Source organism: Hyperolius riggenbachi, chromosome 2 (genome assembly GCF_040937935.1).
Source record: "Hyperolius riggenbachi isolate aHypRig1 chromosome 2, aHypRig1.pri, whole genome shotgun sequence".
In the NCBI taxonomy this organism is placed as follows: domain Eukaryota; kingdom Metazoa; phylum Chordata; class Amphibia; order Anura; family Hyperoliidae; genus Hyperolius; species Hyperolius riggenbachi.
In genome coordinates this window covers 240438327-240450916 of record NC_090647.1, presented here as the reverse complement: position 1 = coordinate 240450916, position 12590 = coordinate 240438327, and the positions used below count along the sequence as shown (strand labels likewise).

Sequence of the window (12590 nt, the reverse complement as noted above, 5' to 3'; positions counted from 1 at the left end):
GGCCCCAGGACAGGGCAGACTCCTGCTTTAAATTGTTACTGAACTTTCAAAGCCAGTTTGTCGCCTAGTTGTCAGTCCTACTTTAGAGCAGACTGTAATAGAGAAGAAAAAAAAATGTATAGGTTTTGTGATTGAAACCGGCTATAATAGAACTTGTATTAGAGATTCATGAGGAAGGACCGCCGATTGTAAAATGTGAATAGCAGCTGCCCAGAGAGATCACATAGCAACAATTTCACCCCAGTGATTTTTTTTAACACAAGCAAATTTACATTACACAGGAAAAAAATACATCTGGCAGATACCTTTTTTAATCGTTTTTTTAATTTATTTTATTGCCATAATCACTGTAACCCCACTGCACTATCCTAGCAGCATGGCTATTTGAGAGGTCACTGGTGCTATCAGGACTACACTTCCCATGGCCCCTGAGTTGTTTCTAGTTCTGCTGGCTATCTTGTGAAAATAAACTAGGTCTGCATGCTAGATGGAACTCAGCCAAGGCGGCTATTCGTGTCTACCCTTGGCCAAGAATCGCGCATGTGTACAATTGTTCCCTGAGCTGCCAGCAACCTCTGAGAGCATTATTCCCTTCCTTACCTCCAACTTTCCGAACGCAGATCCATCATGTGACACGCTGTCGTCCCTCTCCATATCGAAGTTACAAGTTGCTCTACTATACCATAGCGATGTGTCTGTGGTGCTTGTTAACCTCCGTGCCGCCATCAAGATTGAGCTCAGTCTTTATGGGCAACACGAATGGTGGGGGTGCGTGCACCTTTCTTGCGTCTATGGACATTGTAGAATCTATAAATTACATAAGCTGAAACACCACTATATACATTAGTGATTATAAACTGATTGTCAGCGTGGCGGACCAAGTGGTTAGCTGTCTGACTTTGATTCCATTTCCTCCAGTGAGACTATTTGTGGGGAGTAAAAGTGTGTCTGGGAATGGAAGTAACATTATACTAATAATTGTGTGCTTCTAGGTAGATGTGGTCAATGACATGCTAGTAATTATGAGTTGATGCAAATTTTGTTTATTTTATGCAGCTTGGAATTAGTATGATTTTGAGCCAATTCTGAAAAATGCCTGAAGAAGAAACTTAAAGTTTTGAAAGCTTGCAGAAAAATCTTGTACACAGTCATGAAAGGTATCACCTAAACAACTTTTGTTATGTCTTCAGATCCTCTCTATAACTAATGAAGAGAATCTGAAGACATAACTTCCGTTGGCCAAAATAAGAATTGCACAGAAGTGTATTTAAAATATGCTTACGCACATGCGCACTGCAATGTGAACACAAAAAATGTAAAATACGAGAGCCGCCATTGACTTAAATGACTTTCGTTCAACTTGCTTCACTGCCAATGTTGCCCGGTAACGAGCTGTTGCTTTTGCGTCAGATGTGATGCTTCCAGCGCATCACACTGCAGCAGGTATGAATTGTCTCAAAAGTAACACCAAAAATGTGCAAGTGTGAAAGGGGCATTAAAGTATGCTTCCTTACAGTTCTGTCAGGGCACATATTTTCACAAAAAGCTTTGAATTCCAGCCATTTTTCAAAACTTTGTACTGTTCCCTTCTCAACAATCAACTGAGCTGCTGGTGTATCTTCTGAAAACTTGGCCTTGGGTTCACTATAATTGGTTGCCCCACTTAACCTGCTCGAGGCCACCATATATTATTTCACATGGCCTTAGATTAGGTAAAGGATCACTATCTGCCTGATGGTCGTTTACCTAGATTAGGCATGGGCAAACTTGGCCCTCCAGCTGTTGCGGAACTACAAGTCCCACAATGCATTGCAGGAGTCTGACAGCCACAGTCATGACTCATAAAGGCAAATGCATTGTGGGACTTGTTGTTCCGTAACACCTGGAGGGCCAAGTTTGCCCATGCCTGACCTAGATGCTGCTGTGCTGCTCGATGCAGCACAAAGTGATAAGAAATATCCATAGTGCCCATGGCTCCCTACAGCACTCATCCCACGCCATGCGATAACATTTGGTTGTGAAAAAGAAACCTTGATCCAGAGGGCCTAGTTTTGGAATATGTTTTCATTAGTTTCAATGTTTCTATTGGTGTGTGGTGGCATTTTTACCTCGACCGATGCGGGTGAAGTTCTCGTGCTAAATTTACTGCAATCATTGCAAAACCACCTTATTTGTTTGCGTTTTCTAATTTGTATGTTCTCTTCTTCACTCTCTGGAGCATCTCTGGTCATTTCCTAACCAATATTAACAGATCTTGGTTATCACTCCATCATTCTGCTATATTAACCCATCTCCTGTAGATCATCTTACCTCTAGGAATATAGGATAGTAGATAGTGGTAACTAGCTAGAATTAAATCACCTTGCTTAAACAAATGAAATGTGTGGAAATAATTGCAAATCATATGCAGGAGAACACTGACTTTTTACCACCTAAAATTGGCAGTGAACAGCAGCAGACCAGAAATGGAAATTGGCAGGTACCACTGGATGTACGGGAGTTCAAGGCCACAGCAAGTGCCAGCAATGAGCGGCAGTATGAGTCCCTTGGGGACTGGAGGTAAATGGGATAGATTCTGAGTGAAAATGGAGTGCAGTAGTTAATAGCCAATGCTTATCACTTTTCATTGTCCAAATGACACGTTGCATTGTGGCTGGCAGATGATTGCTTCTTGTGTAAATTAAATATGATCTTTTCTTTCCTGTTGTAATTAAGCCACAGTCATGGTTTTATATGCGTGATGAAGACCATAAAAATGTCATCTTCAACAGACTAGTGACAAATGCTAAATTAGCCGCTGTTCTTTACAAAGGTCATATCATTTTGATAGACATGGTAAACACTAAAATATACTGGTAGTTGGCAGGTTATGTTCCAATTTAAAGTATACAGTACAGAGAAATTTTTTTACATGAATGGTAATACTAGAAGCTGTTAACATTATGAGCCCACACATAGTTAACTATGACTGGTGATCTGCTGCAGCCCAATATATAACCAAGGCACTTCCCACAGCCACGGTCAGCATTATTTTTGTTTGTTTTTGTTGCTGGTGGCTTACAAGGCATTTTATTGATAAGGTGTAAGAAGTATCAGCTACAAGAACACTTTTGAGAAAAAGGTCCATATGCAATTAACTTTTTCTCCTAGGTGATGTTCTTAAAATTGTCAATAAAATGCTTTTTGAGCCACCAGAAAGCAAGAAAATACTCAAATGGTTTTGATAGAACTTTTTCACCTACTTCTTGGTACTTTTTCAGTTGAATAGTGCTGGAAAGGTATTTTAAAAAATAGAAGATGAAAAATGATCTTCTAGGAGAAAGGTTGGGAGAAAAAGTTAATTGCATAGGGGCCAAAGTGAATTGAAGAAGGGCCATGGAGTTTCTTTTGTCACAAAGGCTGCAGAGGTGTTAAAAGGATACTGTAGGGGGGTTGGGGGAAAATGAGTTTAACTTACCCAAGGCTTCTAATGGTCCCCCGCAGACATCCTGTGCCCGCACAGCCACTCACCGATGCTCCAGCCCCGCCTCTGGTTCACCTCTGGAATTTCAGACTTTAAAGTCTGAAAATCACTGCGCCTGCGTTGCCGTGTCCTCGCTCCCGCTGATGTCACCAGGAGCGTACTGCGCAGGCACAGACCATACTGGGACTACGCAGTACGCTCCTGGTGACATCAGCAGGGGCGAGGACACGGCAACACAGGCGCAGTGGTTTTCAGACTTTAAAGTCTGAAATTCCAGAAGTGAACCGGAGGCGGGGCCGGAGCATCGGTGAGTGGCTGAGCGGGCACAGGATGTCTGCGGGGGACCATTAGAAGACCTGGGTAAGTGCAACTCCTTTTCCCCCGACCCCCCCCCCCCCTTACAGTATCCCTTTAAACACAGCAATGTGGAGTGTGGTTTGCCTTCTTGGGTCACCCTAAGCTGCTTGGGTATACTACAGCAATGTGGATGAATTGATGGGCAGTACATCTGTTTCATTCATTTTTATTTAGAAAATGTATTTTTTTTTTTTTTTATCTATAAAAATAATACAAGCAATTTACATAGAGATAGAAATCAAGGATTACATTCTTTCAGAAATTTCATATTTTCCATATATAAATGCGTATTAGCCGTGGACCCGAAGACCTAGTTGTCTCAGAGTGTAAAAGCAAACCACTACTGTCAGGAACTGCACTTCTAATAGGGCGGCCGTGGAACAGATCTCCTATTCTAATCACAGCTATCTGCTTAGCTTGCCAATAAGACGACTGAGGAACAGATCTCACTTTATAATCACCGCTATCCACTTATATTGCCAATACTTCTATGTGCTGGTACCTTTGTAGAGCAGCTCTTCTTGCTAATGGCTAAGTTAATGTTTATTAGAAATGACCTTTGCATTTCAACTTGCAGGTAGCTGTTAGTTTACCAAACTGTAATTCTAAGTTTTCTAAAAAGACAAAAGGAAGAAATCGAAAGACCACAATAGTGTTGTGTGTCAAAGAAATGTGGTTGTACCAGTAGGTTCTATGTAACAAATTGCAAACAATTAATACTCACAAGGGTGGGTTACCACAAGAGCAACCACTGTATAGTTAGGTGGGGAATATGAACCTGACTCCACTCACGTTAAGAAGTCGCTCTCTAGATTTGAAGAAAGGGAACGCCACACCCTGGTGGAGACACAGTATGCAAAAGTAGTTCAAAAGAGGTGCCAAAAAGATTAATATATTCTAAAAACCGTTTAATAAGGTAGGTAGTGGTGGGCTTGCCTCCCTATAGATGACTTGATTTAGTTGACTTCAAGCAAAAAATTCACGTTATTATATATTCCATTGTGCTTTATGAACTTTTTTGTGTAGATTCGTCTATTTGATGCCTTTGTTGTATTATTATTTGTAATTCTAAATTGCATTACTTTTCTATTCTGGAATATATACTTTGTATGTCACTAGCTTTCAGTTGGAGCGCTCAATAGGATGCTAACCATTCCAAGTTGATGCAAATGCATGCTTATTTTTTTTAAATCTATAAATGTTTGAAAGTTGTCCAGTCGAATGAAGCAGTTGGTGCTTTTGATTAGTCCATATACAAGCTATAACATTTGGCATACATTTTGCATAAACTCCATTATAAGAATCTCATTGGCCATCCTTAGTACAGATGGCGCAGGAATGTTCATCTTCCTGTAGGAGAAATTGGCTGCATTGTGCAGGAGGAATTGATGCTAATCTACAAAGCTAAGTGACCGGAAGGAAGCTCTGATGCTCCTAGTTGTGCTAAGTATCATACACTCCTAGCGGTTCTGGTTCACCATCTGCTCCCAGGTGTCAGTCTGTTATAGATTAGTGTGGAGTAGGTGAGAATTTGAATATTCATGATAAGCACTCTAAACTAGTATGTGCTATTAATAGTAAAGCTGAACTGGAGGGATTGCTTTTATCTCAATGAAGGTGGAACTTCACTTTAATATCTACAAAGGTTTTGAATGTTTAGAACAACTTCACCAAAAGGTCTGTTATACATCACTGTAAAACAAAACCCATTTTTTAAAAGAAAAATTGTTTGATTTTTACATTTTTTCTTCAAGGCTTTCATTTTGACAACAGTTGTTAACGTACGCATCAGAATTTGCAGTAATTTGAATCTCCACTCTGGTTTTTACCATAATTGTAGTCATTGGATTAAATAAGGTTTGGGTAATCCTATTACATTTATGTGCTCGTAATATGAAGGCTTCCCTTAACAATTAGCTAATTTATATTAAATCTGTTTCATTCTGCTATACAATAATTGTCCAGGGTGTACAGAACTACATTTGCTGCCTGTTTGACCAGAAACAGAAGTAGCATAATAGTGAAGTTTTATGCTTTTAGGGTTTGTCTTTTATATATGCTCTTCTGTCTTGTGTGATGTTGTTGCAAAGTGGGACCTTTGGTAGACTGACGGTCTTTCATGACTCCGATCATTAAAGAGAACCTGAATGGAGTGCAATGTGAAGGTTACCATATTGCTTCCATATACCATTGCTTGACTGTTATTGTTGAAGTTACACACTTGAAACAGCTATGAATGTGGTGGAAACTGACATCATAATATCTGAACATGCTCCTTCTCAGTAGAGATGGCCTATGAGATGTAAATAATTCTTGTATGCAGATTTAATTAAACTTGTATGCAGCTTTGGAAACAGACCAAAATTGACAGGAAGTTAATTTGATTAGCCCATTTCCAAGCTGCATACAATCGGCATTTATTTGCATGCAAAACAGAATTGTTTGCATGTCACTGACCATCCGCATTTCTCACTGATTTATAAAGCGTTAGAAGAGGATCAGAATGATGGCCAAGTAGCATTTCAACAAAAAGTCAGCAATGGCACTTTCTGTAGTACGTTATTTTCACTTCACAATTCCTTTTAACGTGAACATGTACGTGGACATAGCACTACCCCATGTCAAAAGGCTTTTTAGACTGGCGATTATAAAAATGGGGAGCAACATAAAACTTTTGATTAGCTCTCGAGTCAGGCAAGAGATTATTAGACAACCTCATTAAAGATTTTCGGAACGTCCCTATTTCAAATGCACTGCAATTACCATATATTCCGGTGTATAAGACTGGGTGTATGACGACCCCCCCCCCAACTTTTCTAATTAAAATGTAGAGTTTTTGATATACTCGCCATATAAGACCCTCTTCCAACCCTCTTCCAATGCACACCAAAAAAAAAAGAAACAAATATAATATACTGTATACTGTTGCTATGTATGAACAGGTACTGGTGCTGTACTGTATGTGGCACCCAGTATATAACAGTACATAGGCGATTGACAGATTGGATTGGTCAACTCTCCCTAAGTGGATTGGTCAGCTCTCCTTGTCTACCTGTTTATCAGAGCGGTATGGAAGAATAGATTGCGCTGTGCCCATAAAACACACCCCTTTCACCCTTCTGGCCCAACCTTGTATCCTATTTATCTCCTTCTCTGCCTCTCAGATCTCGCACATGTGCGCCTGTGTCGCTTCATTACAGTCCTCCGCAGCGAGATCTGAGAAGCGGTAACGTGATAGGGCATATCACCCGGCATCAATGATACCCGGCGTATAAGATGACCCCTGACGTTTCAGATGATTTTCAAGGGTTAAAAAGTAGTCTTATACGCCAGAATATACTGTAAATAACAAACAAAACTAGCCTTCTGGACTGGCAATACCTCATTATAGAGCAGTTTCAATATCCAGATTCAGATTATGCACAGGTTTCTAGCATATAAACATTTACAGTTTTGAAATCCTTTTGCAGGCGATTTTAAATGTCACTGTGGAAAATCCTAGCCAAAGAAATATGAATTAGTAAATAAATCTGACATGCAAAGTATAGTGTTATCTACATGAATATGGCCGGTTTACATCCAGCCATTGGTATGGTTGTAGGGAACTTATTGATACATGTAGTTAAATTAACTCTAGTCAAAACCTCTTTTGGTTTTATAGCAGTGGGGAAGTGTAAGAACCTCTGGGATGGTTTTATTATTTTCTGTCTGCCCATTGGTGAAGTTGCCCCTCTTACTGTCTTTAGTGAAGCATGTTATAAGACAAGGGAAATGTGACCCTCAGCATTACTGTCCACAGCTTGGTGAATAAGTGAACAACCATCTCTGGGCACTCCGGATTCTTCCCGCATCCCAAAAACATAGAGATTTATTGGCTTCCCCCTTAAATTGGCCATAGACTACCATGGACACATGACTACGGCAGAGACTAGACTGTGAGCTCCTTTGAGGGACAGTAAGTGACAAGACTATACTCTAGGAAAGTGTGTAAACATACTATAGTCAGCACCCAGGATTGGACTAGTCCATTCATTCCTTATTTTTCTATTTATTTTTTATAAACCAAACCATCTGGCAAGTTATATCTCTTCCAGCTGGCGAGCACATGAGGAAATGTGGTAGGCGTGTCAGGTTTGGTTATCCATTACAGATTTAGCGTGTTGAATTTGAACCCGCACAAGGTGGAATCTACTTGGTTGTGCTGAGACCTGTACTTGGTCTTCTTTAGTCCATAATGCACTAATTTATTGAAGAAGCTTACAGTTTGCCTTTGTGGTGCCTGCTTTTACAGAACTTAGTTTTTATTCTACCTATTGGACATTTACTTAGAAGGCTTCTCACTAATATTACTAACTCCTCTTTGCATTATAGAATAAAAACAAAAAGCATCACTACTGATTATCAAAGCTTGTCAAAGCCCTCTGACTTTCAGTACACACTCGACTTACTAGACTTGTTTTACATGAAAAATATTTTTTACACTTAGACATTCTTTCAGAGTTCTTTTTTATAAGTTCTGTGAACAAAGTTTAGAATCCTCCTCTTTTGTATTGCTTCCTGACCTTAATCAATGTTTGACATATTCAGGTCAAGGCAATGTTCTTGGTTCACATTAGATGCTACCCCGCTGCCCCTGTTCTGGAATGCTCTGGTTTCCCAGCTTTGCATATGAAAAGTCTAGACTTCCTGAGAACCTAGGGAGACAATTCTGCTTAACAGCTTTCACAGCTGACAAGGGGGAATGTGTGAGAATATTTGAATCACCATCACTTCAAGTGGATAAAGGAGTCCCAGCATATATGTAGACCACAAAGCAGCCAATATCTGTAGTCCCATCAGCAGACTGAACATGTATGCAAAATGTCACCTGTCATCTGAATGTGTATGGTAGAAATAATATGATCAACCATAAGTAACAAGAAGGTTCAAGCAGTGGTGTGACTTATCCCATCAAAATGGGAAAAGCCAAATCTGCAACATGCATTGCAGTATTTATGCAGTCTAGTGCAAAATACCCATCAAGTTTTTGTATCCTGCAGTGCTGTGTAGTCAAAGCAAAGACACCTGTTATTGTTTGCTGCATTTTGTGCATTGCTCTTTTGTATGAATGAAAGTGAATGAAAATCACTTTCTTCAGTCATGCAATTTAGTAGTAAAAATGACCCATGTTTGGGCTTCCTTTACGTTGTAGATGAATTGGGTTGTGGCACAATGTTCACAGATTTGTATAATTATGGCATTTCAGTCACTGGTGTGACTTAAGAGACATACATTTAAAGCATCTCACAAAAGTGAGTACTCCTCACATTTTTGTAAATATTTTTTAATGTGGCAACACTGAAAATATATCTAAACTGCTAGCAACAAAAGTGAGTACACCCCTAAGTGAATGTCAAAATTGTGCCCCAGCACTACCTTAAAGTGAACCTGAGATGAGGGTTGATGAGTTTTATACATACCTGGGGCTTCCTCCAGCCCCACTCTGTGCAGATCGCTCCCTCGCTGCAGTCTAAAGCCTCTTAGATTGTCCAGTATCAGCTCCGTTCTCCACGGCCAGTTGGATGTACTGCGCTTACCGCCTCGCCCTACTCTCAGCTGTGGGAATGAGACGGGGGGGGGGGGGGGGTCCTCAAGTACTACCAACCGTGCATGTTTTGTGGTGAAACTACATTCACTGGTTAGGTAATTAGTGTCTCAGCAGAGCTGATTAGACATTAATGGCTGTGTGTTATCTATTTTTTTTTTCCTAGAGTAGCTGTGACAGAACAGTAAAAAATGTTTCCCTCTGCTTTATTGCCCATATATGTACCCTACCTACCTTTGTCTCAAAGCAAAAATCTCTACGTTTCGACTTGTATGTACATTGGAGGCGCAAACCTCAATAAAAGCTAGAGATGTTCTAAACAGTCTTCAGTCTAGCTTAGTGATCTGCAGGCTTGGCTCTCCAGCTGTTGAGGCAAATGCATTGTGGGACTTGTAGTTTCTTAACAGCTGGAGAGCCAAGTTTGCAGATCACTGGTCTAGCTACATAAGGCAAGGGTAGCATTTTGAAACTAACTCAATTGCTGTCACAAGGTGCTGTGTTGCCAACACCTTTTAAAAGTGTTCTCAATGTTCTAGCACTTCATAATCTAAATTGTTCTGCTCTCACTGTATGCTTTATACATCCTAGTCTGATTACATTATGATGTTTTAGGTAGTTGGAAGTAGGTTGAGACCCTGCACTAAAATACACACCTTTAACCACTTCGCATCCAGACCTTGTTTTCAACTTATTGACCAGAGCAGTTTTGACAGTTTAGCTATGTCCCTATTTAATCAGAAATAACTTTATCCCTACTTATGACACAGAATGAAATATATATTGTTTTTTTCAAGACCAACTAGGCTTTCATTGTATGCCATTTTTTCCCTCAAACAATTTTGTTTTCTATGAATTTTAATGGGAAAACAAAGAAAAAAATAGAAAAAACATGTATTTCTCAGTTTTACCAATTCCAGTTTAAAAATAAAAAGTGCTACTGTCGATAAAAAACACACATTTTGTTTGGCTATTCTTACTGCTTATCACAAAACTTCGATTATGTTCCGGTCACAATTTATGGTAAAGATATTTGATTCTGAAATAGTGCTACAAAGTGTGTTTTTCACTATGAAATGAGAAAATAAAGTACCTTTAATAGTAAAAATCAATCTCATTAGCTCAGGAAACTTATATTCCTATTCACCAATTAGTCCTGCATCAGATAGTGCCAGAAATATGCACAGGAGCAAGCCCAATCCTGCACAGCACTGCTTCTGCTACAAGACGTATATCTACTGACCTGTGGCTTAGATGAAGTCCCAGAGGACGTATATCTACTGACCTGTGGACGAAGTGGTTAAAGAGAATCTGTATTGTTAAAATCACACAAAAGTAAACATACCAGTGCGTTAGGGGACATCTCCTATTACCCTCTGTCACAATTTCACCGCTCCTCGCCGCATTAAAAGTAGTCAAAAACTGTTTTAAAAAGATTGTTTATAAACAAGCAAAATGGCCACCAAAACAGGAAGTAGGTTGATGTACGGTATGTCCACACATAGAGAATACAACCATACACAAGCAGACTGTATACAGCCTTGCTTTTGAATCTCAAGAGATCATTTGTGTGTTTACCTTCCTCCCCCTGCAGCAATCATCCACTGAAGAGTGACAGGCTGATTGTTTCTTCCTGCAGACAGCTCTGTGTCTGTAATTCCTCAGTATGTGACAGCCCAACCAGCTCAGAGGATGCTTTATCCAGCTTGTAATAGGCAGGCAGCTCTATTCTCTCACTGACAAGAGAGCAGAGAGGCTGCCTAATCTAAATAACACACACGGGAGTGTGCATAGAGGAGGCCTGGAGGAGGGGGCGTGCATAACAGATCAACAACACTGAAGAGTTGGCAGCCTTCCAGACACAGGGCGACAAATCCGACAGGAGAGAGATAAGTTGATTTATTACAGAGATGGTGATGGTAGAAAGTGTTGCAGTAAACAAGAGCACATTAGAATAGGTTTAGGAACTTGTAGGATAGTAGAAAAAAGGATGACATTTTTGTTAGTCTCTTTAAGTAAACCTGTCACTTTCTAAACTATATCACCTCCATGCACTTTTAGTTTGTCTTTAAAGTATACCCAAGGTAACCTGATGTGTGTGTACAGTGCCAAACATACTAGCTAGGCTGTGTTTCTTCTTTTCTTTCTTTGCTTGAAAGAGAGAACCTTCAGGCATGCAAGTGAGTTTCTTTCTTGTCGGCCCCTTGTTGGATTATAGTGGAACCACACTGATGAGGAATTGCAGCCAAAAAAACTCCCCCACTGTAGAGAACTTCTGAGAGAAGGGAATAGATAAAGAAGGTCAATAGTTCTTATAGTTTATCTCTGGGACACTTAATAGATTGCCATTGAGCAGAGACAATAAAATATTTAATCTACTTTGTAAACCTATAACCACTAAAGGCCTATACACACGTCGGATTTTTGCGAACGACGGGTCGTTTGAACGTCCCGTCGTTTAGTCGTCCGTACGCCAAATCGGGCGTGTACAGACTGTCGTTCTGATCGCTCAAAACCAGTCTTATCACCCGAACGACAGTCTGTACACACGCCCCGATTTGGCGTGCGGAAGACTGAACGACGGGACGTTCAAACGACCCGTCCGCAAAAATCGGGCGTGTGTATGGGCCTTAAAAGTGCACCTCTGGCTGTTTGGTCCCTCGCCGTCTCCCCAGGCTGCTTCAGTCGCCCCTGGACAGTCTGGTTGACGGCGCCTGTGCAGTACTACTGTGCAGGCACAGAACGCTCCCATCTACAAGAGCACAATGAGCAACAAAGCAAGACTTGGCCACAGTACCGGCCCATCCAGTGGTGGTACCAGAGTGGACTGGGGAGATTGAGAGTGACTGAACAGCCTGAAGGGGGCTGGAGGAAGTCCCAGGTAGGTATAAATCCTGACACACTATTCGTTTGAGGTACACTTTCACATTCCTGGACGTAGATTCTACATCCAGGATAGTCCCCTCCTGTGTTCCTGCACATTCAAAGCGCTGCCAACCGCCGCACGTGTGTGTGCTCTCACTTATGCTTGTGCATAATCTGCTTTGCAAGTAGCAGCAGTCATTGAAAGTTAGGCAAAAAAAAAAGTTTTACAAGTTAAAAAAAAAAGGTAGTGACCGGTCACAAAGTGTTTTTTCTTTTCCTCCAGTCAGTTTTAACCCCTATTTAGCCTATTAACCTCCTTTTTAA

General features: G+C 40.6%; 2 protein-coding genes across 7 annotated transcripts in view; one reads left to right on the top strand and one right to left on the bottom strand.

The window, feature by feature from the left end:
- GPM6B (glycoprotein M6B) overlaps window positions 1–12590 on the top strand; it is a 191276-nt gene that overhangs the window by 122714 nt on the left and 55972 nt on the right. For 2 of the 4 annotated variants that reach the window (XM_068268389.1, XM_068268390.1), the window contains exon 2: window positions 2446–2559. The exons of the other annotated variants lie outside the window; for them this stretch is intronic. In XM_068268389.1, coding sequence (XP_068124490.1) covers window positions 2446–2559 — 114 coding nt within the window. The remainder of the gene's footprint in view (window positions 1–2445; window positions 2560–12590) is intronic. 4 annotated transcript variants of the gene reach the window in all.
- Window positions 11658–12590, bottom strand: part of OFD1 (OFD1 centriole and centriolar satellite protein) — a 225715-nt gene continuing 224782 nt past the window's right edge. For 2 of the 3 annotated variants that reach the window (XM_068268382.1, XM_068268388.1), the window contains one exon: window positions 11659–11676. The gene's annotated coding sequence lies outside the window, so the exon portion shown is untranslated. Of the gene's footprint in view, window positions 11677–12590 lie in introns of all 3 variants that reach the window. The other variant, XM_068268378.1, reaches the window with a different exon arrangement.